This window comes from Pongo abelii, chromosome 1 (genome assembly GCF_028885655.2).
Source record: "Pongo abelii isolate AG06213 chromosome 1, NHGRI_mPonAbe1-v2.0_pri, whole genome shotgun sequence".
NCBI classification, from domain to species: domain Eukaryota; kingdom Metazoa; phylum Chordata; class Mammalia; order Primates; family Hominidae; genus Pongo; species Pongo abelii.
In genome coordinates, this window is record NC_071985.2 from 186,004,751 (window position 1) to 186,031,748 (window position 26,998).

Here is a 26,998-nt window from a genome sequence, read left to right on the forward strand (position 1 = left end):
TTCAGCTTTTGGTTCCCTTTGCCTGAAATATTCCTCCTTGGGCCCTTCTAATGGCTATTTCCTTTTCATCATTCAGGCCCTTAATCACGTTTTTTTGTTCTATTTGTGATAGAAAGCTCCAGGGAAGGAGCTCACATTCATCACTGTTTTCTTAGCACCTTGAATAGTACTTGATGTGTAATCGTTGCTTAATACATAGTTTGTTACTTGAATGAGTGAAAATGGCTGCTGGAAAGGCTATATCTATTTATTTATTTATTTTTCTAGATGAGATGAATGATGCCAGATTATACCAATTTAATATCCCCAAACCAAAACCATTTTTCCACATCTACATGTCCAACATTAGGCAAACTTAAATTATTACCAGTCTTAGAAGATTTTTTTTTTTTTTTTTTTTTTGAGGCAGAGTTTCACTCTTTCACCCAGGCTAGAGTGAAATGGCATGATCTGGGCTCACTGCAACCTCTACCTGCCCCCCGGGGTTGAAGCAATTCTCCTGCCTCAGCCTCCCAAGTAGCTGGGATTATAGGTACCCACCACCACACCTGGTTAATTTTTGTATTTTTAGTACAGACAGGGGTTTCACCATGTTGGCCAGCCTGGTCTCAAACTCCTGACCTCAGGTGATCCACCTGCCTCAGCCTCTCAGAGTGCTAGGATTACAGGTGTGAGCCACCATGCCTGGCCTAGAAGTTGTTTTAATTTACATTATATTAACATATGTAATTGATTATTTTATTATTTATAAGAGCTCATTGTATATGAAGGAAATTGGTCCTTTATCATATATATATGTATATGTATATGTATATGTATGTGGTGTTTCTTACAGTTAGTCTTAAGTGTTTTGCATTTTAACCATTTGTTTTGTACAGAATATTCCAGTTTAGATACAGTTAAATAATGTAGGCCAGGTGCAGTGGCTCACACCTGTAGTCCCAGCACTTTGGGAGACCTAGGCAGTTGGATCACCGAGGTCAGGAGTTTGAGACCAGCCTGGCCAACATGGTGAAATCCCGTCTCTACTAAAAATACAAAAATTACCTGGGCGTGGTAGTGGGCGCCTGTAATCCCACTACTTAGGAGGCTGAGGCATGAGAATCGCTTGAACCTCAGAGGCGGAAGTTGCAGTGAAGTGCACTGTACTCCAGCTTGGGCGACAGAGCTAGACTCTGTCTCAAAAAGAAAAAAAAAAAATATCAGTCATTCTCCTTCTGGGTTTTATGTTTAGAAAAGCCTTCTTCCTTTCAAGATTATACAAAATTTATTCTTGGCTGGGCCCAGTGGCTCATGCCTGTAATCCCAGCACTTTGGGAGGCCAGGGTGGTTGGATCACTTGAGCCCAGGAATATGAGACCAGCCAGGGCAACACAGTGAGACTCCATCTCTACAAAAAATAAAAAAGAAATAACTGGCCATAGTGTTGCGCACCTGTAATCCCAGCTCCTTGGGAGACTGAAGCAGGAGAATTGCTTCAGCCCAGGAAGCTGAGGCTGCAGTGAGCCAAGACCGTGCCACTGTACTCTGGCCTAGGCGACAGAGTAAGATCCTGTCTCAAAAAAAAAAAAAAAATCTTATTTATTTATTGAGATGGAGTCTCACTCTGTCACCCAGGCTAGAGTGCAGTGGCGCGATCTCAGCTCACTGCAAGCTCTGCCTCCCGGGTTCACACCATTCTCCTGCCTCAGCCTCCTGAGTAGCTGGGACTACAGGCGTCAGCCACCAAGCCGGGCTAATTTTTTGTATTTTTAGTAGAGACGGGGTTTTCCCATGTTAGCCAGGATGGTCTTGATCTCCTGACCTTGTGATCCGCCCGCCTCGGCCTCCCAGAGTGCTGGGATTACAGGAGTGAGCCACCGCGCCCAGCAAAAAAAAAAATCTTTTTAAAAAATTCTCCCTCTCCCTTCAGGATTATATTTGTTGATTCTTTTTTATTTAAGTAAGTTTTTTTTTTTAATCAGATGACTGGACTCACATATTTATTTAATAAATACATATCTTTTTACGAATGATTTAGAGATGCTTTTTGTTGTTGTTGTTGAGACAGAATCTTGCTCTGTCACCCAGGCTTGGAGGGCACTGGCTCAGCTCACTGCAACCTCCGCCTCCCAGGTGCAAGTGATTCTCCTGCCTTTATCACCTGAGTAGCTGGGATTGCAGCAGTGTGCCACCACGCCTGGCTAATTTTTGTGTTTTTAGTAGAGACAGGGTTTTACCATGTTGGCTAGGCTGGTCTTGAACTCCTGACCTCAGGTGATCCACCTGTCTCGGCCTCCCAAAGTGCTGGGATTACAGACGTGAGCCACTGCACCCAGTGAGAGATGCATTTTTTATTGTATAATGAAAGTATCATATGTTTGCATCTATTTCTGAACTATATTCTGCTCCACTGATCTGCCTGCCCCCCACCACTTGTTACTGTTTGATATAATCACCCACAGCTTTATATTTCAATATTCCAACTTCAATGACTTTTTTTTTTTAATGGAGAAGATGCAGCTTGAGGAGAGGAACTTTAAAAAATAACACTGAAGTCCTGCCAAACGATCCCTAAAAGTTCTGAGAAAGAGGCGGGGTGTGGTGGCTCACCCCTGTAATCCCAGCACTTTGGGAGACTGAGGTGGGTGGATCACGAGGTCAAGAGATCGAGACCATCTTGGCTAACATAGTGAAACTCCGTCTCTACTAAAAAAAATACAAAAAATTAGCCTGGCATAGTCCCAGCTACTCGGGAGGCTGAGGCAGGAGAATGGCGTGAACCCGGGAGGTGGAGATTGCAGTGAGCCGAGATACGCCACTGCACTCCAGCCTGGGCGACAGAGCGAGGCTCTGTCTCAAAGAAAAAAAAGAAAAGTTCTGAGAAAGAAAGAATATTCGCTGTTTCAAATGTTAAAATGCACTATAGAATTCTAGTGATTAATGTTTTAAAAACAGTGGGTGATCAATTTTAGGACCTGAGTGTGTGTAATGTCTTTTATTGTACATTTCCTATGTGATTTCCATTGTTATTAATATATCCAATTTCAACATGGGCAAACATGGGCAATTCTGATTTACCTTTGTAATAATCTTGTGTGATATGTTCAGTATATGGTATATGGAGTCAGAGAGTCAGAGTATACCTCCAATCTAACTTTTGATTTATAAGTGAAATAGGAATATAATGTTAGTTTGAAGTATTAACCGTTCACACTTTTTTACATGAGTATCAACTTATGTATACTAAGCTAAACACCTTTATGTATTGCTTTTAAATGTATACTTAAAGGCTGAGGTGGGCGGATTGCTTGAGTCCAGGAGTTCGAGAACAGCCTGGGCAACATGGCAAAACCCCATCTCTACAAAACATGTGAAAATTAGCCAGGCAGGGTGGTGCATGCCTGTAGTCCCAGCCACCCCAGGAGGCTGAGGTGGGAGGATTCATTGAGCCTGGGAGGTTGAGGCTGCAATAAGCCATGATTGCACCACGGGTGGGTGACAGCTTGGGTGACAGAGCAAGACCCTGTCTCAACAACAACAAAAAAAAGTATACTTAAAGTGCTTCTTAATAACTAGTGATAATGGCTTTTTATATTGAATAAGTTTCATGGTATGGTCTAGTTGAAATTTGAGAAAATAGACTTAAAAGTCAGTTTCTTATAACTAGGGCGCTTTGTAATTCATTATTAAACTGCTGCCAGTTTTGTTGATTACTTCCCTGCCAGTTTAAAGTATGTTTTTAATTGATACAGATTCAGCGTTTGTTGGAAGCACAGTCTCTGACGCCCTGTTCCCCTAAGACAACCACTGTTGAAGATACAGTGCAAGCTGGAAGACAAATGGAGTTGGTTTCCGTGGAAGCACAGTCTTCCCCTGGCTTGCACATGAGAAAAAGTGTAAGCATTGCTGTGAGCACAGGTAATTTCAGTTTTTTTTAATTTGTAAGGAAATTGTTAAAAATGCTTTTCATATCTGGTTTTTGAATTTTATGTTCAAATTGGTGCATGGTGCAGTAGGACCAAAACCAAGGTGACGAGAGTATGACTTAAGTTTTTGTGTAATTTTAGTCTTTGTGAAATAAAACTACACCTGCAAACTGCATAACATGATATAGTGTTTGGTTTTGCTACTTTTCTAGGCTGGACCCAATTCTTTTTTTTTTTTTTTTTTTTGAAATGGAGTCTCGCTCTGTTGCCCAAGCTAGAGTGCAGGTCTCAGCTCACTGCAACCTCCACATCCTAGGTTCAAGCAATCCTCCTGTCTCAGCCTCCCAAAGTGTTGGGATTACAGGCGTGAGCCACCACGTCCATCCAGTCTTGGTTGTATTAATTTATTTTCATAAAATCACCCAAGTATATCCTCAGAGTAGAAACCATTTTGACTAGGATTTACTTTTTTTTTTTTTTTTTTTTTTTTTTTTTGAGATGGTGTCTCACTCCGTCACACAGGCTGGAGTGCAGTGGCATAGTCTCGGCTCTCTGCAACCTCCGCCTTCTGGGTTCAAGTGATTCTTCTGAGTAGCTGGGACTACAAGCGCCTGCCACCACACCTGGCTAATTTTTGTATTTTTACTAGAGATGGGGTTTCACTGTGTTGGCCAGGCTGGTCTCCAACTCCTGACCGCATGATCCACCCACCTCAGCCTCCCAAAGGGCTGGGATTATATTATAGGCATGAGCCACTGCACCCAGGCTACTTTTTGGTTTTAACCATCTGTTTAAATCATTATGTATTAGCAGTATTCCCCAAATTATAGAATGCCTATGGCTCGTGGTACAAAAGATGATTTAGGGTGTTATACAGATTAATATTTATATTTTGTAAATATATCTTTTCCAATACTCATAGGTATAAATACAATAAGCATATCAAATCTGTGATTTTACAGAAATAATGTGGCTCAGTAAAAAAAGTTAATTTAAAGAAAGAGTAAGTAAACAATATTACATGCAAATAGCTCTGAAGATAGGTGTAAGTGGTTCGTAAAGATTGAGAAGTAGGCTGGGCGCAGTGGCTCATGCCTATAATGTTTGCACTTTGGGAGGTCAAGGCAGGTGGATTGCTTGACGCTAGGAGTTCGAGACCAGCCTGGTCAACATGATGAAGCCCCATCTTTAAAAAAAATACAAAAATTAGCCATATATGGTGGCGCACACCTGTAGTCCCAGCTACTCAGGAAGCTGAGGTGGGAGGATCACCGGAGCCCAGGGACGTTGAGGCTGCAGTGAGCCGTGATTGTGTCACTGCACTCCAGCCTGAGCAACAAAGTGACACCCTGTCTTAAAAAAAAAAAGAAAAAAAAGATTGGGAAACACTTGATTTTTTTTAATACCTGCCTGATATTACAGATATTACACATGTCTGATGCATCACCAATATAGTCTTTTAAATATTGCATTTAAGTGTCAAAACCAGAGAACCTAGGGATTTGTATTTTATATATTATCTCATATTATTAAGAGCAGCAGTTTTCAACATGCATACCCCATCCCACAGATCATATTCAGAACCTCAATATGTAAAGCAAATCATTTCAGAGCCACCCTTCTTGAAAAAGCAGAACCCAGAATGTGCCCTTCCACCCGACCCATCCCCCAGTGTTTTGTCTTTCTGTCTTCCACCTACCTCTTCCTGGCATTTCTGAGGGAATATAATCTAAAAACTCAGTTCTAAGTAATTGTGTGTGTGTGTGTGTGTGTGTGTATATATATATTTTTTTTTTTTTTTTGAGCCAGAGTCTCACAGTGTTGCCCAGGCTGGAATGCAGTAGCACAATCACAGCTCATTGCAGCATCGACCTCCTGGGCTCAAGTTATCTTCCACCTCTGCCTCCTGAGTAGATGGGACTACAGGCACACCACCACACCTGGCTAATTTTTTTGTAGAGACAGGATTTCTTCATGTTGCCCAGGCTGGTCTCGAACTCCTGAGCTCAAGTGATCCTCCCGCCTCTGCCTCTCAAAGTGTTGGGATTACAGGCGTGAGCCATTGCACCCGGCCGATATGGCTATTCCTAACAAAGGTTTGGCAGAGTATTATTTTTAAAGTTGAATGTTTGTTTCAGTATCTTAAATTATTTAACCTCTAGGTGCTAGCTTGTTTTGGAATGCAGCAGGTGAGGATCAAGAGCCTGACTCTCAACTGAAGCAAGATGATACCAAAATTTCCAGTGAGGACATGAATTTTTCTGTTGATATTAATAATGAAGTCACAAGTCTTCCAGGTAGTGCATCTTCATTAAAAGCAGTCGATATTCCCAGTTTTGAAGAGAGCAACATTGCTGTGGAAGAAGAATTTAACCAGCCACTTTCTGTATCCAAGTAAGGTCTCTTTGATTTAGTCTTTCGTCCTACTTTCAAAAAAAAATTTTTTTGATAGACAAATAATAATTGTATATATTTGTGGGGCACAATGTTTAGATGCATGTTTACGGTATGGAATGATTAAATCAGACCAACAAATCTATCACTTCACATACTTAACTTTTTCTGTGGTAAAAACATTTAAAGTCTACTATTAGCAATTTTGAAATATACAATGCATTATTATTCATTACAGTTGCCGTTCTGTTCAGGTTTTTTTTTTTGTTTTTAATTCTAATTTCTTTAAAGTCTTCTAACTCAGAAATGATATATTTTCTAACTGGTATTTTCATTTATGTCTTTACTTGATATGATTTCTATGTAACCGACAACTCTGAGCCTTCTAGAACCATTTCCAGATGCCAGTCTTTGGCTATATTAATAGTCTGGATAAATCAGAAATCAGAAGAAAACTTCAAAAATATACAAGCTCAGGCCTCACCCTAGAGTTTCTGATAATATTGGGTTCCAGATACAGATGGAGAAATTTTTTTTTTTTTTTTTGACGGAGTCCTGCTCTGTTGCCCAGGCTGGAGTGTACTGGTGCAATCTTGGCTCACTGCAATCTCCGCCTCCCGGGTTCACGCCATTCTCCTGCCTCAGCCTGCCGAGTAGCTGGGACTACAGGCTCCTGCCACCATGCCTGGCTAATTCCGTTTTTGTATTTTTAGTAGAGATGGGGTTTCACCATGTTAGCCAGGATGGTCTCGATCTGACCTCGTGATCTGCCCGCCTCGGCCTCCCAAAGTGCTGGGATTACAGGCGTGAGCCACCACACCTGGCGGAGAAATTTCTTTTCTTTATTTTATTTATTTATTTATTTATGAGACGGAGTTTTGCTCTTGTTGCTCAGTCTAGAGTGCAATGGTGCGATCTTGGCTCACTGCAATCCCTGCCTCCTGGGTTCAAGTGATTCTCCTGCCTCAGCCTCCTGAGTAGCTGGGATTACAGACACCTGCCACCATGCTGGGCTAATTTTGTTTGTATTTTTTTTAGAGATGAGGTTTCGCCATGTTGGCCAGGCTGGTCGTGAACTCCTGACCTCAGGTGATCCACCCACCTTGGCCTCCTAAATTGCTGGGATTACAGGCATGAGCCACTGTGCCTGGACTGTTTTATTTTATGTATTTATTTTTTGAGACAGAGTCTCACTTTTTCACCCAGGCTAGAGTGCAATGGCACTGTCTTGGCTCACTGCAACCTCTGCCTCCCAGGTTCAAGTCATTCTTGAGGCCCAGCCTCCCAAGCAGCTGGGATTACAGGCGTGCGCCACCACGCCCAGCTAATTTTTGTATTTTTAGTAGAGATGAGGCTTCCCATGTTGGCCAGGCTGATATCGAACTCCTCACCTGAGGTGATCCGCCTGCCTCAGCCTTCCAAATTGCTGGGATTATAGGCATGAGACACTGTGAGATGAGGAAATTTCTAGATTCTCCATATTGCCATTATATATAAAAGAGTCTGTTTTTGAGTGATAGAACCTTAATATTTGTATATGAAATGTTATCTGAGATTTGCTTCAAATTAATTCTGTGGGAGAATGAAATGGCTAGGAGTATAAATGAAATAAGATTGGCTATTTGTTGGTCATTTTTGAAACTGATTGTATATGGTGATTTGTAAAATAATTCTCTCATGTTTGAAATTTTTCATTATGAAATTTTCCATTAAATAAGGATCGTAGGCCAGGCTCAGTGACTCTTGCCTGTAACTGGGCATGGTGGTGCACACATGTAGTTCCAGGTACTTGGGAGGCTGAGGCAGGAGAATTGCCTGAACCTGGGAGGTGGAGGTTGCAGTGAGCCGAGATTGTGCCACTGCACTCCAGCCTGGGTGACAGAGCAAGATTAAGTCTCAAAACAAAACAAAACAAAAAACGGATTCTAAAGTAAATTTTTTTTTTTCTTTTTAGATACGCGCTGTGTCGCCCAGGCTGGAATACAGTGGCGCAATCTCGGCTCACTGCAACCTCAGCCTCCCAAGTAGCTGGGACTACAGGCACAGGCCACCACACCTGGCTAATTTTCTTATTTTTGGTAGAGACAGAGTTTTGCCATGTTAGCCAGGGTGGTCTTGAACTCCTGACCTCAGGTGATCCACCTGCCTCGGCCTTTCAAATTGTTGGGATTACTGGTATGAGCCACTGCACCTGGCCTAAAGTAATTTATATCCTCAGCAAATTTGGAAACAAACTCAGCAAATATTTGAGTTTCTGGTATGTGCTACCACAAAACTAGACACTACATATCAAATACTAGGTTAGGCAAAGCTCCTAACTTTATGGAATTTAACCACATGAGCAGCAAATAACATAATTTCATATAGTGACAACTGCTCTGAAAAAGTAAACTAGAGTGATCAAGTGGAGTGTAACTGGGATGGTAGCCTGGGAGCAAGGTGTTATATTAGGTAGAGTGGTGAAGGAAACCATCTCTGAGGGGGTGACATTTGAGTAGTGACCTAAATGTTGAGAAGGGGCCAGTCATGGTAATATCTGGGGATGAGTATTCCAGGTGGAGGAAAAAGCAAGTGTAACGGCAAGTGTGAGTTTAAAAGTTACAGAAACAAGCATGAAAGCCAGTGTGGCTGGACATAGTGATTGAGAGGGAGAGTATAGGAAATGAAGTCCGAGATACAGGCAGGAGCCAAGTTATGTGGGGCTTTGTAGGATATAGAAAAGAATTTTTAATTTATTGCATGCTCATTAAAGCTAGTGGAAGATTTTAGATAATGGAGTGTTATGATCTGATTTTCATTTTTTGAAGACCATTCTAATTGTTTCGTGGAGAACTGAAGGATGTTAAGAGTGGAAGTTAAGATACTAACTAATTAATAAACTAAATACCAAGTGAGATGAAGGTGTCTTGGACTTCTGGAATTCGTGGAAGGGATCAGGTGTAGGATAAATTTTGAAGGTAAAAGAAAAATGTAGGTATAAAACATCCCAGGATAATAGTACATGAAACAGTTTAAAGAGGTTAATTTGAAATTCGAGACCAGGCTAGGCAAAATAGTGAGACCCTGTCTCTATAAAAAAATATTTTAACTTAGCCGGGTGTGGTGGTATGTGCCTGTAGTAGTTCCACCTACTCAGGAGGCTGAAACAGGAGGATCGCTTGAGACCAGAAGTTTGAGGTTGCAGTGATCTATGATAAGTGCCATTGTACTCTGGCTTCAATAACAGAGTGAGACTCCATTTATAAAAATAAAAAAAGGTGAACTAGTAAGGTGACATGGGGCAGGCAGTGGATTACTTTTTAGAAATTAATAAGCCTTGTGATATTTGACATTTTAAATCATTGTGATTACAATAATGGCTAAGACAATAAACATGTCCCTTCAGAAAACTACAGAGGAACATCTCCTTTTAGTATAGTATATGTTTTAATCATATGATTCAATTAAGCACTCATTGTGTGTGTCACAGTATACAGAAAAGCTCTTTTGTGTATGTTAGATTGAGTTCCTGCAGGGTAAGGATCATAGTAATTTCCATATTTTTAGAATTTGCTGGGCTTGGTGGCTCATGCCTATAATCTTAGCACTTTGGGAGGCCAAAGTGAACCGATTGCTTGTGCTAAGGTATTTGAGACCAGCCTGGGTAACATGGTGAAACCCTGTCTCTACCAAAATTACAAAAATTAGCCCTTGGTCCCAGCTGTTCAGGAGGCTAAGGTGGGAGGATCACTGGAGCCTGGGAAGTTGAGTCTGCAATGAGCTATGATCACGCCACTGCACTCCAGCCTGGGTGACAGAGAGAGACTGTTTCTTTCTTATTTATTTATTTTTTTTGAGACAGTCTTGCTCTGTCATCCAGACTGGAGTGCAGTGGCGCAATCTCAGCTCACTGCACCCTCCGCCTCCCAGGTACAAGCGATTCTCCTGCCTCAGCCTGCCAAGTAGCTAGGATTACAGGCACCTGCCACCACGCCCGGCTAAGTTTTGTATTTTTATTAGAGACGGGGTTTCTCCGTGTTGGCCAGGCTGGTCTCCAACTCCTGACCTCAGATGATCTGCCCGCCTCAGCCTCCCAAAGTGCTGGGTTTACAGGTGTGAGTCACCATGTCTGGCCAACTCTGTTTCAAAAAAAGTAATTAATTAAAAAAAACTACAGTTTGACCCAGTATCTGGTTCCCCATGGGGTGAGCCCCAAAGTAGGTCTGCAGTTTATTTGGAATAATTATAGAAACTGAGGACAAAGAGGAGCAAACCATCGGATCTTTATTTATTCTCCTTAACTCTGTAAACTTCAGACTACTTTCTAGAATAATGGGGGTTTTCAGATTGGAATTTTAAAAAATATCCAATCTTGCGGTGTTTTTTTTTTTTTTTTTTTTTGAGATGGAGTGTTGCTCTGTTGCTCAGGCTGGAGTGCAGTAGTGTGATCTTGGTTCACTGCAACCTCCACCTCCTGGGTTCCAGAGATCCTTCTGCCTCAGCCTCTCAAGTAGCTGGGATTACAAGTGTACGCCACCACACCCAGCTAATTTTTGTATTTTTAGTGAAGACGGTGTTTCACCGTGTTGGCCAGGCTGGTCTCGAACTCCTGACCTCAAGTGATCTGCTTGCCTCGGCCTCCCAAAGTGCTGGGATTACAGATGTGAGCCACCATGCCCTTGTTCTGGCTTTTTTTTTTTTTTTTTTTTTTACCTTTAGAAATAGATCTGAGTTAATTGATAGAATGAAGTTAATTGCTTTTTCAGAGCAATTAATTAACTCTGTCGATCCCAACACATAACTAGATGTAAATCTAGTCTTTGCTCAGCATTGATTTGGGTTGTTGATTTGGATTAAATACTTTCTCCAGTGTTGTCTATGATGGTTTCGGTGCTTCTCTGGGATCCTTCTCGCACTGTTGGTCTGATTCGTGCTCTGGTTCCCACTGCTGAGTATTCATAGATGACACCCAACTCCGGGGCTTCCAGTCCCCCTTAGATATCTTGTTGGATCAGTGTTTCTGATGTTGAGGTAGTCTGTGAAAGATAAATTTATTTGCCTTGCAGCTTAATTGGTTATTGATTACTTTTTCCCCACAGTGAGTAGTGGTATGTAGTATTTATAGAGACTTTCTTTTAAAATGATCCATATTTTTCTTTAGAAGCTGTGCTTTGGACATACCTAATAATACTTGGCATATTAGAAGCATTTTAAAATTTTTTATTTAATCTTAAATCTTTTGTTGAGATTTGACATTTTTATTTATTCCTTTTTCTTCCCCCTAAAGAGCGTAGACATTTATTTATTTATTTTGGCTTATAAATAACAGAAATTTGTTTCTCATTGTTCTGAGGGCTGGAAACTCCAAGGTTGAGGCACCAGCAGATGTAATGTTTTGTGAGGATCCATTTCCTGGTTCATAGTTGATGCCTCTTCCTTGTGTCCTCACATGGTAAAAGGAGCTATCTAGCTCTTGGTGTTATTTTATTAAGGACCCTTGTAAGCTTTAATGTTTTGGGTTTGTTCTTTTTCAGTTTTGGTTTTTGCTTCCTAGGTTAGACACCAAGACAGATATTTTTAAATCCTTGAGGCCAGGTGCAGTGGCTCATGCCTGTAATCCCAGCACTTGGGGAGGCTGAGGCGGGCAGATCACCTGAGGTCAGGAGTTCGAGACCAGCCTGGCCAACATGGTGAAACCCCATCTCTACTAAAAATACAGAAACTAGCCGGACATGGTGGTGCACACCTGTAATTCCAGCTACTCAGGAGGCTGAGGCAGGAGAATCACTTGAACCTGGGAGGCGGAGGTTACAGTCAGCTGAGATGACGTCACTACACTCCAGCCTGGGTGACACAGTGAGACTGTCTCAAAAAAAAAAAAAAAAAACCCCAAAACTTGGAATGAACAAATAACATATCTAAAATATTTAAATGCTCTAAAAATTTCCATTGCCATCAAGTTCAGGAGAAATCAACAGCTTGTTTTCCAGGCTTCAAAGAAAGTTGTCTTAAATATAAGTAACACAAGTTAAAAAGTACCATGGTTTAGTTTATATGCAGCCTGTTAAAATGAGGCGTTTTCTTTTTTCTTCTTATAGAAACAGGGTCTTGCTCTGATGCCTAGGCTGAGTGCAGTGGTACAATCATAGCTCACTGCAGCCTCGAATTCCTGGGCTAAGTGATCCTCTTGCTCAGCCTCCTGAGCAGCTAGGATTACAGATGCATGGTGTCACACCCAGCTAATTAAAACAAATTTTTTGTGGAGATGGGGTCTCGCTATATTCCCCAGTCTGATCTTGAACTTCTTACCTCAAACTTCTCTTGCCTTGCTCTCCCAAAACACAGATTACAGGCATGAGCCACTGCACCTGGCTAAGATGGGGTGTTTATGTAGCATCATCACTAAGAGCTAAAAATATAAACCAGATGCTTCTTGAGTCTTAACCCTTTATTCTAAAGTTACTACATTTCAATTATATGTTAAAGGTACCTCAATGACTAACACATTATATATCCTTCCCAGCAGCTCTTCTCTAGTTGTGAGAAAAGAACCTGATGCACCTGTGTTCTTTCCAAATGGCCAGCTGGCAGAAAGTGTAAGCATGTGTTTACAGACTGGACCAACAGGGGGTGCCAGTAACAATTCTGAAACATCAGGGGAACCAAAAATTGAGCAAGTAATGCAACCCTTGCTTCATCAACCATCAGCTAACCAGAAAATTTACCAGGATTTATTGGTAAGAAAATGTAGAGCATTTCATCTTTTTGAGAAGGTTATTCAGTATAGGATATACTAGTTAAACTTTTCCTAGGTTTAAACTGATGGAGACCTTAAGATAAAAAGATTTTTGCCTAATTAACAATGTAGCATTTCTTTTAGCTTTTCATAAATTATAACTTAAATTCAGTAATTTACTGTAAACATACTTAAGTACTTAGAAAAACACAGCTTTATTTTTAAAGTATAAATATTGATATTATGCCTAATTCAAACCAAAATTAGTATTAGAAAATAAGCAAGAGTTTCTCGGAAATTTGAAAATTGGAAAGTAGTGGGATATTTATGATAATATTTACTGATTTTAGTTCAGGTAAGCCAATGTTTATTACTTAGCTTAGTCTAAGACAGTAGGCTAAGTGAAATCGATAATATAAAGGTGAATATGACACTCTGTGCCCTTGAGAGCCTAGGGGAAACAACAGCACATGCAGACTAGTAACAATTATAAGACAGGCTGTTGAGGTGTAGTAGTGTAAAGCAAAGAGAACACAGAATAAAGGGATAATTCTGGTTGGAGGAACTAGTATTATAAAACTTAAAATGTGATCTGGGACTTAAAGGATAGAGAAACCCTGACTGTCACTTTCATCCAAATTGTAGAACATTTGATTTGTCCATTTGCAAGAAGGCAACATACTTCACAGGGCCCTATGTATTCATCAATGAACACATATTTGTTATTTGCTTGCTAGGTCCTAGACTGGTGCTAGCAGCTTGTATGCTCAGGGAATGAAATATGCAGAAATAGTATCACAGGTCATTCTTACTTTTAGAAAGTGAGAAGAAAAGGAGCCTAACTCTGTGAATATCATAAAGGCCTAATTTATAACTGAAACATATTATCACTTTTCAAATGAAAGCATTATTTAAAACTTGTTTATAAAAAATTTAGCATAAGTCCTCGAAAATACTTGGAGAATTACTCAAAAGATTTTTTTTTTTTTTTTTTTTTTTTTTTGAGACAGGGTCTCACTCTGTCACCCAGGCTGGAGTGCAAGTGACATGATCTCAGCTCACTGTAACCTCTGCCTCCCGGGTTCAAGCGATTCTCGTGCCTCAGCCTTCCAAGTGTCTGGGACTACAGGCACCTGCCACCATGCCTGGCTAATATTTTTTGTTGTTGTTGTTGAGACAGAGTCTCACTCCGTTGCCCAGGCTGGAGTGCAGTGACATGATCTCAGCTCACTGCAGCTTCTGCCTCCCAGGTTCAAGTGATTCTCCTGCATCAGCCTTTCAAGTAGCTGGGACCACAGGTGCACACCGCCACACCCGGCTAATTTTTGTATTTTTAGCAGATACAGGGTTTCACCATGTTGGCCAGGCTGGTCTTGAACTCCTGGCCTCAAGTGATCTGCCCGCCTTCGCCTCCCAAAGTGCTGGGATTACAGGTTTGAGCCACACGCCTGTACTCAAATGATTTTTAAATATGTTGGTTTTTATTTTTATTTAGACAGAGTCTCACTCTGTCACCCAAGCTGGAGTACAGTGGCGCCATCTCAGCTCTCTGCAACCTGGGCCTTCTGGGTTCAAGTGATTCTCATGCCTCAGCCTCCCGAATAGCTGGGACCACAGGCACGTGCCACCACACCCGGCTAATTTTTGTATTTTTATTAGAGACAGGGTTTCACCATGTTGGCTAGGCTGGTGTTGAACTCCTGACCTAAAGTGATCCGCCCACCTTGGCCTCCCAAAGTGCTGGGATTACAGATGTGAGCCACCACGCCCAGCCTATGTTGGTGTTTAAGGGAATGAAGTCTGAACAAGCATTCTGTTTTCTCTAGGGTCTGATGAAATTGTTCATTAGGATGTGCTTCTATAAAAACTTCATAATACCTGGAAATAATACCATAATACCTGCCTACTTGATACTTTGTGGAATTTGACAAGATACTGATTTTCCCTGGCCTTGTTTGTATCATAAGGTCTTATTGTAAAATTGTTTTTTAACTTCTTTTTAATTTTAATTTTTTTAGACACAGAGTCTCACTTTGTCACGCAGGATATCATGGCACAATCACGGCTAACTGCAGCCTCAGCCTCATGGCTCAAGTGGTCCTCCTACTTCAGCCTCCTAAGTAGCTGGAACTACAGGCGTGTGCCACCATGCCCAGCTAATTGTTAGTGTTTTGTAGAGACAGGGTCTCGCTGTGTTGCCCAGGGTCTTAAACTCCTGGGCTCAAGCAATCTTCCTGCCTCGGCTTCCCAAAGTGCTGGGATTATAGGTGTGAACCACCACACCCAGCCCTAACATTGTTAATAGTGATTTTTCAAAAATTTTTTTTTCTTTTTGTCAGGGTCAAGTAAACCACCTATTAAATAGTTCCTCCAAGGAAACTGAGCAGCCGTCTACCAAAGCAGTAATTATCAGTCATGAATGCACCAGAACCCAAAATGTTTACCATACAAAGAAAAAAACACATCATTCAAGACTGGTGGACAAAGATTGTGTTCTTAATGCAACTCTTAAACAACTAAGAAGCCTTGGAGTAAAAATTGATTCTCCCACTAAAGTGAAGAAAAATGCACATAACGTGGATCACGCCAGGTAACTTTTAAAATTTTGTTTTAAAGGGCGAATAAATTTTATTTTTTAAAAATTTTTATTTATTTTTGCCCATCATTGGCTAGATGAATAAATTTTAGATGTATTGTGGCAATCTCTTCAGAAAAGTTATGTTTGTGCCTCAATTCAGTTGATTCACGATTTATTCAGGGCCTACCATATGCATGATGAATAATAGATTCTTCATATTAGTGGGGGAGAGGGTTACATACATAAGTAATTTGAGAGATATTGTGGGATGACTCCTGGCTGGATAGGCCAACAAAATACTTTAGGAGTCTTGAGGAAAGAGAAAGGAGTTTTGCTTGGTAGCATCTGAAAAGTCTTTCTGGAGGTGATAAGGTCTGTGCCAGCTACTGGATGTACAGTTACACAGTCGTGCCATCTAAAAAGCAAAAACATTTCTTTTTTCTAGGAATGTGCCCAACTGGTCATGTCCTTCTGTTCAGATTCCTTTCTACCAAAGATGACCTCAGCACATAACTTATTAAAAAGAAAATAAAGTCTGGAGATTATATTATTAAGGCTAGCATATTTTCTGTTAATTATTTTTTGTTTTCTAATTTAAAAAGTGATAAAAATTCATGGTTTTAAAAAACAATACAGAAGAGAGTATAAGATAAAATGCAAAAGCCACAACTCCCCACATCCCTGCCTGACTCTTCCAAAGTTACTTCTCTTAGGCTGGGCGTGGTGGCTCCCGCCTGTAATCCCAGCACTTTGCAGGGCTGAGGCAGGTGAATCATGAGGTCAGGAGTTCAAGACCAGCCTGGCCAAGATGGTGAAACCCCGTCTCTACTAAAAATACAAAAATTAGCTGGGTGTGGTGGCGGGCGCCTGTAATCCCAGCTACTCGGGAGGCTGAGGCAAGAGAATCGCCTGAACCCGGGGAGGCAGAGGTCGCAGTGAGCCGAGATAGGCCACTGCACTCTATCTAGTCTGGAGGACAGAGCAAGACTCAGTCTCAAAAAAAAAGGCCAAGCGCGGTGGCTCACGCCTGTAATCCCAGCACTTTGGGAGGCCGAGGTGGGCGGATCACAAGGTCAGGAGATCAAGACCATCCTGGCTAACACGGTGAAACCCTGTCTCTACTAAAAATGCAAAAAATTAGCCGAGCATGGTGGCGGGCACCTGTAGTCCCAGCTACTCAGGTGGCTGAGGCACGAGAATGGCGTGAACCCGGGAGGCAGAGCTTGCAGTGAGCCGAGATCGCGCCACTGCACTCCAGCTTGGATAGCAGAGCAAGACTCTGTCTCAAAAAAAAAAAAAACAAAGTTACTTCTCTTAACCATTTCTTTTGTATTCTAGAAATGCTCCATGCATGTTCAAGTATATGTGTATGTAATAAGCTTTGTGATTTGATTTTTTGTTGTTGTTGCTGTTGTTTTAATTTTGAGACAGTCTCTCTCTGTCACCCAGGCTGGAGTGTAGTGGCATAATCACAGCTCACTGCAGCCTCAATCTCCTGGACTCAAGTGATCCTCCCATATCAGCCTTTTGAGTAGCTGGCACTACAGGCATGCACCACTACTTGGCTAATTTTTTATTTTTTGCAGAGATGGGGTCTTGTTATGTTGCCCAGTCTGGTCTCAGACAAACTCTTAGACTCAAGCAGTCTTCCCACCTTGGCCTCCCAAAGTGCTAGGATTACAGCCGTGAGCCACTGCACCTGGCCTGTTTTTTTGTTTTTGTTTTTGTTTTAAACATGATATTATAATATCTTGGATACTTTTCCTTATAGGGATATACAGTTCTTTCTCATGTATTTAAACAGCTGCATAATATTCTTTTGTACCCTCGTACTAGAATATATTGAACCCCAGTTCTCTATTAATGGACCTTTAGGCCAAATCTCTTATTTGTTATTTCAAACAATCCTAAGTGAGCATCATTCTACAGGTACAAGTATCTTTGTAGGATAAATTCCTAGATAGGCAGGCTCAAAGAGTTTGTGCATTCAAAGTCTTAGTAGATGCTACCATTGCTCACCAAATAGTTGTACCAGTTTATATTCCTACCAATAGTGTAGAAGAGTAAGGCTAGCATTTTTGAGTTTTTTTTATCCATGTTGTAAGATAGAGGCTATGTATCCTAACCCTTCCCCTCTTGTCAGAACTGAGAACCAACTTTTCACGTTAGTTGTGGTTTCTTACTATTTTAAATGTTGCTATGATGATCTTTTGCAAATATTGCTTTTCAGTTTTAGGATTATTTCCTTAGAATAGAATCTTGGAAATGGAAAGACTAAGGTAAAATAATACAAAAATTTTAAAGCTGTTGCTAAGTTGCTTTCTGAAAGAGTAAGTATTATTACCAGCTACACGTATACATGTGCCAGCTACCATTTCACCAATACATTCACTTCAACAAATACATACTGAGTTTCTATGAGCCAGCTTATAAGAGATATCGTAATACACAAGATAACCTGATAAAAGAGTTTACAGTTCAGTGGGGAAGACACAGATAGTCAATATCTTTTATGCCTGCTATGAAATGGAAGGATAGGGAATGCCATGGAATCACATAGGAAAGGTAGCTAACTTAATTTATAAAGAAAAGGAAAGGAAAAAGGAAAGGTAGCTAACTTCAGGAGTATTTTCATACTGTGTTGTAATTACTCTACATCAAAATGGCCCCTTTTAAAGATCTGTACTAATTAAGACCAAAAATATCTTAAAGTTTTAAAAGTTATATTTTATTATTGATGCAATTTCTGTATATTTAAAACTTTTTTTTAGTTTTTAAAAATAGGATCTTGCTCTGTCGCCCAGGCCTGTCACCCAGGCTGGAGTACAATGGTACAATCATAATTTATGTAACCTCAAGCTCCTGGGCTGAAGCCAATCCTCCTGCCTCAGCTTTTTGAGTAGCTGGGACCACAGGCGTGTGCCATCATCTCTATGTCATTTTGATTAAATAGGAAACGGTACTGCAATAGTTTCTCCAACCTAAGAGTCAAATTTAGTTTCCCTGTTATCTTAGGCTTACGTCTGGAATGTCCTCCCAGCCTATCTGAGGCCTACCTGATTAATTCGCATTGTTTCAGTATGACTTAAACTTAGTTTTTTAGTATAATGTCCTACCACTCTCTACCAAGTTCCAGCCTACTTGCCATTGGCATTTGCAAGATTCCTTGATGTTACTTTTATCTGAGGTGCTCTTTTTTACCTTTCTGCTTGCCAAAATCCTTCTTATCCTTCAAAGCTGAACTCAAATGTCACCTCTTTGGTCAGAGTTTCCTGGACCTCTCAGAGTGTATTGATGTTTTGTACTCTTTTTTTTTTTTTTGAGACGGAGTTTCTTTCTTATTGCCCAGGCTGGAGTGCAGTGGCATGATCTCGGCTCACCATAACCTTCGCCTCCTGGATTCAAGTGATTCTCCTGCCTCAGCCTTCCTGAGTAGCTGGGATTACAGGCATGCGCCACCATGCCCGGCTAATTTTGTACTTTTAGTAGAGACAGGGTTTCTCCATGTTGGTCAGGCTGGTCTCGAACTCCCAACCTCACTCAGATGATCCACCTGCCTCATGGATCCAAAGTGCTGGGATTACAGGTGTGAGCCACCATGCCTGGCCAATGTTTTGTACTCTTAAAATACCTTGTTCTCAGTAAATTGTAGCATGTACTTGTGACAGCATTTTCAGCAAGATTTTTTTTTTTTTTTTTTTTTTGAGATGGAGTCTCGCTCTGTCACCCAGGCTGGAGTGCAGTGGCATGATCTTGGCTCGCTGCAACCTCCACCTCCCGGGTTCAAGCAATTCTTCTGCCTCCACCTCCCGAGTAGCTGGGACTACAGGCGCGCACCACCACGCCCAGCTAATTTTTGTGTTTTTAGTAGAGACGGGGTTTCACTATATTGGCCAGGCTGGTCTCGAACTCCTGACCTTGTGATCTGCCAGCCTCGGCCTCCCAGAGTGCTGGGATTGCAGGCATGAGCCACCGCATCTGGCGAAGATTTTATATAGCTCTAAATCCTCATTGCCTCTACCACTAACTTAGTGGGCCTTCAATGAGTCATTTGCTGAATGAACAACATTCCTCCTACTCAGGTCATCACCGACGCTTACAGTGAAGGTTCATTTTTAGTGTCTTTGTAGTATTTACTGTCAGTATTTATAACCTTATATTGTTATCTTTTTAACATGTGTAGGTATGATATAACTGGTATACTAAAAGTTTATAAGGCCGTTGTTTAGAATGTAAGACACATTTTTCTATAGAAACAGTGTTACAGATTATAGGTTAAATATTCTAGGAAACTAATCCTTATAATCCATACTGTTCCTCTAGCTCTGTAAATCAGCCATCTTTCATCATTGTGTCTATGTGAAAACTCATTTCATGTTCCAATTCTGGACTCCAGGAGCACATCATTCTGCCAGAAGAATGGCTAAGGCAGGGGAAGGAAGACCTGCTTTCTATTTTCCTGTTAATAGAATGCCGCAGAGATTAAGAGAGTCTAAAGGCAGGAAGGCAGGGAAAAAGGGTGCCAGACAAACCTAGAAATTGTGCAGGAAATGGAGTTTGTGGGTTCGAGGTCTGGAAGCAACCTCTATATATTCCCAATTGGAGTGACTTTTTTAATTCAAAACCTGTCTCAAGTAGTCTCTCTAGTTGCTTCTTTACCTTGCTTCCTGGCTATCTGCTTAGTAGTTGAAAAACTCTGTGTAGGATAAGTAGTAGATAACTAATCTGGATTCAAATAGGATCATGAATCAAAGTTGACTTTTTTTTTTTTTTTTTTTTTTTTTGAGAGACATGGTCTCGCTCTGTTGCCCAGGCTGCAGTGCAGTGGCACAATCATGGCTCAACTGCAGCCTCAATCTCCTGGGCTCAAGTGATCCTCCCACCTTAGCTTCCTGAGTAGCTGGGACTACAGGTGTGCAGCAGCACACCCAGCTTATTTTTATTTGTAGAGATGGGGGTCTTGATTGTCATCTGAGTTGGAATAATTTTAGAGCTTCCCATAAATTGTTGGCATGTGGCTCTCTAACTCAAATTTATTCATGGACTTTCATCCTTCCTTGTGGCTGCACATCTAATGAGATTTTAACATAGGCATATATTTGTGCTCAGGCTTTTAGGATTTGATTAGTGGAATGGGTTCCTTTTTGCTTTTTGTCTTAATTACCCTAGTGTTTATATGCTTTGGTTCTGAGTATTATTGATTTGTTTTTTTAGCGATGTGGTCTCTGTTTTGCCTAGGGTGGCCCCTTGAACGCCTGGGCTTAAGCAATCCTCCTGCCTCAGGCTCCTGAGAAGCTAGGACTACAGGTGTGCATACCACTGTGCCTGTCTTGATTTGTTTTGCTATTAAAGTAATGATATCTCATTGCCCCTGGCCCACCCTCCAAATTGAAATTGGCTAGCTTGTGTTAGGCATTGAAACTTGAATAGCCTTCTAAACTGATATTGACTATTTTATGGATCTTTTAACCATTCTATAAAAGAAGCCCTAGTTAAAATTAGAGGCTGGGCATGGTGTCTCATGCCTGTAATCCCAGCACTTTGGGAGGCCAAGATGGGAGGATCACTGGAGCTCAGTAGTTCAAGACCAGCCTGAACAACATAGTGAGACCCCATCTTTACAAAAAGAAAAATTTTTTATTAGCTGGACATGGTGGCATGTACCTGTAGTCCCAGCTACTTGGGAGGCTGAGGTAGGAGGGTCACTTGAGTCTGGGAGGTCGATGCCACAGTGAGCCATGATTGCGCCACTGCACTCCAGCCTTAGTGGCAGAGTGAGACCTTGTCTCAAAAAAAAAAAAAAAAAAAAAAAAAAACCCAAATTAGACCTGCTTTCTTTAAATATTTAACATTTTGAATTAGTAGTTTTTCTTTGCTTTTATCAAATTATTTACATTAATATTATCTATAGACTGAGGAAATAGGCAAAGTAGAAAAAGACTTCCAAAAGTATTGTCACTATGAATAAAAGAATAATGTCTGGATAAATTAGTAGTATCTCTTTCATCTTATTAAAATAGTCTTCAAAGCATTAAATGCCAAGAAGGTTAAGGGAGAATTTCAAGGTTATAAAGACCAGCATTATTGAGCACACTGTTCCAGTGTTTGGTGATGGCATTACTGGTTTCAGAGAATTTTTTTTTTTTGAGACAGAGTCTCACTCTGTCGCCTAGGCTGGAGTGCAGTGGCACAATCTCTGCTCACTGAAACCTCCGCCTCCCGTGTTCAACCGATTCTCCTGTCTCAGCCTACACAGTAGCTGGGATTACAGGCGCCCGCCACCACGCCCAGCTAATTTTTTTGCATTTTTAGTAGAGACGGGGTTTCGCCATGTTGGCCAGGTTGGTCTCGAACTCCTGATCTCAGGTGATCTGCCCACCTCGGCCTCCCAAAGTGCTGGGATTACAGGTGGGAGCCACCATGCCTGGCCTGGTTTCAGGGATTATTAATGGTTGGAAATAGTTTTTTGCAAATTTCAGGTGCTTATAAGAATGAAAATATATAATGGTTGTTTGATTTTTGTGGGTCTGTGAATGCAAGCAGTGGCTAGCACATATAAAACAGCTGAATTTCTTTATGGGATGATGTAGAAAGCCATAGCATATTTGACTAGAATATAATGTTCACTACAACAAATAGTGCACAAAGGACTCTGATAGAAAAAATCCAAGTTACTGAATATAGTACAGTAAAACAGTGGTTGCAGAGTCCCAGAGAGTAAGGCAGTCATGGATTATCTCAGCTTGCTATGTACTATTTAGCTTGGAAAAATTAGCTCAAATCTCTATTCCTCAGTTTTCTCAACTGAGAATAAATATAACAATAGTACCTACTACTTTTATTCATTCAACAAGTATTTACTGAGTGCCTACTATGTGTCCAGTCATCGAGGATACTGCAGTGGGGGCCGGGGGAACAGACAAAACTCTACCCTTATTGGCTTTCATGAGGGTGCCAGACAATAAATAAGAATCGAGCATTGATTGAATATGTAGATGTGTGTATTCAATGTATAGACCGCGATAAGTGCTAAAAAGAAAACAAAAAAGTAGGGGAAAGCAAATGTAAGGTGTTGAAATGGAGAATAAGATAGAAATATTCCATAGAGAATACCTCCCTGAGAAAGGTTACTCTAAGGAATGTATATGAATAATGCATGTAAAGCATTAATAGAGTACCTGGCATATATAACGACTCAGTAATTAGCAGGCTGGGTACAGTGGCTCACGCCTGTAATCCCAACACTTTTGGGAGTTCGAGGAGGGAGCCTTGCTTTACCTCAGGAGTTTGAGAGCAGCCTGAGTCTGTAATTGTGCCAACATTAGCAAATGACATGCAATTGCCACTGCACTCCAGACTGGGCAACAGAGCAAGACCCTGTCTCCAAAAAAAAAAAATTAGCAGCTATTCATTATATATGTGGTATTAAGGAAAAGGTAAGTCAGTTGACTTAACACTAATCAAAGTAAGTTGAAGGTTAGAACTAATGAAAAAAGTATTAGTGTGTGCGTGTGTGTGTGTGTGTGTGTGTGTGTGTATAAGCCCATGTCCAGAGACTGGTTGATGTTTTTTATTAATTGCAAATGGAATCTCTTCAACTATGAACAATTTAATTTTCTGAGCTACTTACTAAAGCTTGTACTGTTATATAATCAAATGTGTTTTGTGTTTGATTTTATTTTTATGTTTTACTTCACATTAAACATTAGCTGATCTCTTGTGCTGTTTGGGCTAATAGTCATAAATTAAATGACTCATAGCTATGTTGAATGACTTTTACATTTGGGGCCTTGTATTCTTAAAACCATGACTGATATACAGATTTAGGAAAATTAATTTGTATTCCACTTTAAACCTGTAAATCATGGATTACCTTCTAGGCTATTATTTGTATCCCTTTTTAAATTTTTTCTTTATTTTTTATTTTTTAAGAGACAGGGTCTTGTTCGGTTGCCCAGGCTGGAGTGCAGTGGCACGATCATGACTCACTGTAACTTTGAACTCTTGAGCTCAAGCGATCCTCCTGCCTCAGCCTCTTGAGTAGTTGGGACTATAAATGTGCACCACCATTCCTGGCCAATTTTTAAATTTTTTTGTAGAGACAAGATCTTGCTATATTGCCTAGGCTGATCTTGAACTCCTGGCTTCAAGCAGTCCTCCCACCTCAGTGTCCCAATCTGCTGGGATTAGAGGCTTGGGCCACTATACCCAGCCCATATGTATCCTTTGTGTATCTGGATCATCAAGACTTAGATGTCTGAGTAGTTAGATAAAAGGACCATGAACTTAAAGCTGAAGATCTTTTGTTGCTTGTATAGAATGGAACACATTGAGAACTATGTATTACTTAGAATATGGTAAATGATGGCTTACTACTTTGTGTCTTTCAGTGTGTTGGCATGCATCAGCCCAGAAGCAGTGATCTCTGGATTAAACTGCATGTCATTTGCTAATGTTGGCATGAGTGGCTTAAGCCCCAATGGTGTGGATTTGAGCATGGAGGCAAATGCTATAGCTCTGAAATATTTAAATGAAAATCAGCTGTCACAACTGTCTGTCACTCGATCAAACCAAAATAATTGTGACCCATTCAGCCTTCTCCATATTAATACAGACAGAAGCACAGTGGGGCTTAGTTTAATTTCACCAAACAACATGTCATTTGCAACCAAAAAATATATGAAGAGATATGGACTCCTACAAAGCAGTGACAATAGTGAAGATGAAGAGGAGCCTCCCGACAATGCAGATAGCAAGAGTGAACATTTATTGAATCAGAACCTTACGTCCATATCTGAACAGCTTGGTGGTCAGAAAGAGCCTTCTAAGAATGACCATGAAATAATTAATTGTTCTAACTGTGAATCTGTGGGCACCAATGCAGATATGCCAGTATTGAGAAATATTACAAATGAAGTTTTGCAGACAAAAGCAAAACAGCAGTTGACTGAAAAGCCAGCTTTCTTAGTAAAGAACCTTAAACCAAGTCCTGCAGTGAACCTTCGAACCGGGAAAGCAGAGTTCACTCAACATCCTGAGAAAGAAAATGAAAGGGACATTGCAATTTTTCCTGAAAGTTTGCAGCCTTCTGAAACGCTAAAGCAGATGAATAGCATGAATTCAGTAGGCACCTTCTTAGATGTAAAACGTCTCAGACAGTTACCAAAATTATTTTAACCTTTTAACTCCCTGCCCTTTTAATACAGGGACAGGGTGTCTCCTGAAGATACTTAGGGAAAACAGAGAGCCTTGTGGTAGTTTTGGGATTTCCTGATCATTCTGGAGTCAGTCTGTTTCTTGGTAGCAGCCAATTGGGAAGAGTGACTTCTGTGAGATGGCTGGCTGGTGATAGGACTAAGTTCTCATTGTTCAAATAGAGCTGTTCAACATCACTGAAACCTTTAAGAAAAGCCCTGAGATCAGTTATTCCTACAAATTTAAGTAGTAGACAGATACTATCCAGCTGTAGGTCTCAACTGCTCTTTTATACTGTACTTTTTTTTTTTTTGAGATGGAGTTTTGCTCTTGTAGCCCAGGCTAGAGTGCAATGGCAGGATCTCAGCTCACTGCAACCTCTGCCTCCTGGGTTCAAGCAATCTTCCTGCTTCATCTTCCCGGGTAGCTGGGATTACAGGCATGTGCCACAACGCCTGGCTAATTTTGTATTTTTAGTAGAGACGGGTTTCTCCATGTTGGTCAGGCTGGTCTCAAACTCCCGACCTCAGGTGATCCGCCCGCCTCGGCCTCCTAAAGTGCTGGGATTACAGGCGTGAGCCACTGTGCCCAGCTATACTATATATTTTAAGAAGTTCTAGCATATTGCATCTCTGCATTTATCCCATATCATTAAAAGAACATAAGTTATCATGGTGTTGGGTAAATTAGCAAAATCAACCCTTCCTAAGTTAAGTTTAAGGGAAAAGTTATTTTTAAAAACAACTTAATAAAAACTTACACTCTTTTATACAAGAATGTATTTCCTCTTAATTAGGATGCATGTTGATTAAACTCAAGATACAGCTTTTTGCAGTATGGTGGATTGGTTTTGGTGTAACATCTTCAACATGTCGCACTGGCTATCAAAGAATAAGAAAATTATTGAGTACGAGTGTGTTTTATAAACTTTCTGAGTTTTTCAAATGTCTTAATATTTTTTAATAGAACTTAATAAAATGTCTAGATTGACTATTTTCCTTTGTTCTCTGTTATAGTTTATTCTCCACTTTTTAAAAAACTCTTAGACTGCCCCCAAATTACAAAAATAATACAGAGAGTTCCCGTATACCCTTCTTCCAGTGTCCTCCAGTGATAATATCTTACATAAGCATAGTAAATGAGCAAAACCAAGCAACTGACATTGGCTATAATGCCAATAACTGAACCACAGACCTATCAGGTTTCACAAGTGTTTACATGCACTTATTTATTTACTTTTTGGTATATAGCTTTATGAAATATTATCTTTTTTTTTCTTCTTCGAGATGGAGTCTTGCTCTGTTGCCCAGGATGGAGTACAGTGGCGTGATCTTGGCTCATAGCATCCTCTGTCACCCTGGGTTCAAGTGATTCTTGTGCCTCAGCCTCCCGAGTAGCTTGGATTACAGGCACACACCACCACGCCTGGCTAATTTTTGTAGTTTTAGTAGAGATGGGGTTTCACCTTGTTGGCCAGGCTGGTCTCAAACTCCTGACCTCAAGTAATCCGCCCACTTCTGCCTCCCAAAGTTCTGGGATTACAGGCATGAGCCACCGCTCCCAGCCATGAAATTTTATCTTTTTTTGAGACGGAGTCTCGCTCTGTCGCCCAGGCTGGAGTGCAGTGGTGCGACCTTGGCTCACTACAACCTCCACTTCCCGGATTCTAGTGATTCTTCCGCCTCAGCCTCCCAAGTAGCTGGGACCACAGGTGCACGCCACCACAACTGGCTAATATTTGTATTTTTAGTAGAGACAGAGTTTCACCATGTTGGCCAGGCTGGTCTCGAACTCCTGACCTCGTGATCTGCCCACCTCGGCCTCCCAAAGTGCTGGTTATAGGCATGAGCCCCTGTGCCTGGCTGAAATTTTATCTTTTATAGAATCATGTAACTACTACCATAGTCAGCATACAGAACTATTCCATCACCACAAACTCCCTAGTGCTACCCTTTTAAAACACACGGTCTCTCCAACCCTAACCCCCAGCAGCCAGTGATCTGTTCTCCACCACTAGAATTTTGGCCTTTTGAGAATCTTTTATATAAATGGAATCATATAGTGTGTACCTTTTTGAAATTGGCTGTTTTCACTTGGCATGATGTCCTAAGATACATCCAAGTCGTTGAGTGTATCAGTTCTTTCCTGGCACATCCCCCGCAACCTTTTTAAAAGGTCTTAAATTGTTACATTTGAATATAAATTAAA

The 26,998-nt window shown here is 40.9% G+C and overlaps 1 protein-coding gene across 7 annotated transcripts in view; it reads left to right on the forward strand.

Moving 5' to 3' along the window:
- The window catches only part of STIL (STIL centriolar assembly protein), an 81,379-nt gene extending 55,594 nt beyond the window's left edge, over positions 1–25,785 (forward strand). For 4 of the 7 annotated variants that reach the window (XM_054535079.2, XM_063712569.1, XM_024237065.3 and 1 more), the window contains 5 exons: positions 3,735–3,900; positions 6,071–6,302; positions 12,805–13,018; positions 15,357–15,607; positions 23,986–25,785. In XM_054535079.2, the coding sequence (XP_054391054.1) occupies positions 3,735–3,900; positions 6,071–6,302; positions 12,805–13,018; positions 15,357–15,607; positions 23,986–24,772 (1,650 nt within the window). In that variant the 3' untranslated portion in view covers positions 24,773–25,785. The remainder of the gene's footprint in view (positions 1–3,734; positions 3,901–6,070; positions 6,303–12,804; positions 13,019–15,356; positions 15,608–23,985) is intronic. The other 3 variants (XM_054535091.2, XM_063712577.1, XM_063712579.1) reach the window with 1 other exon arrangement.
- The last annotated feature ends 1,213 nt before the right edge of the window (positions 25,786–26,998 follow it).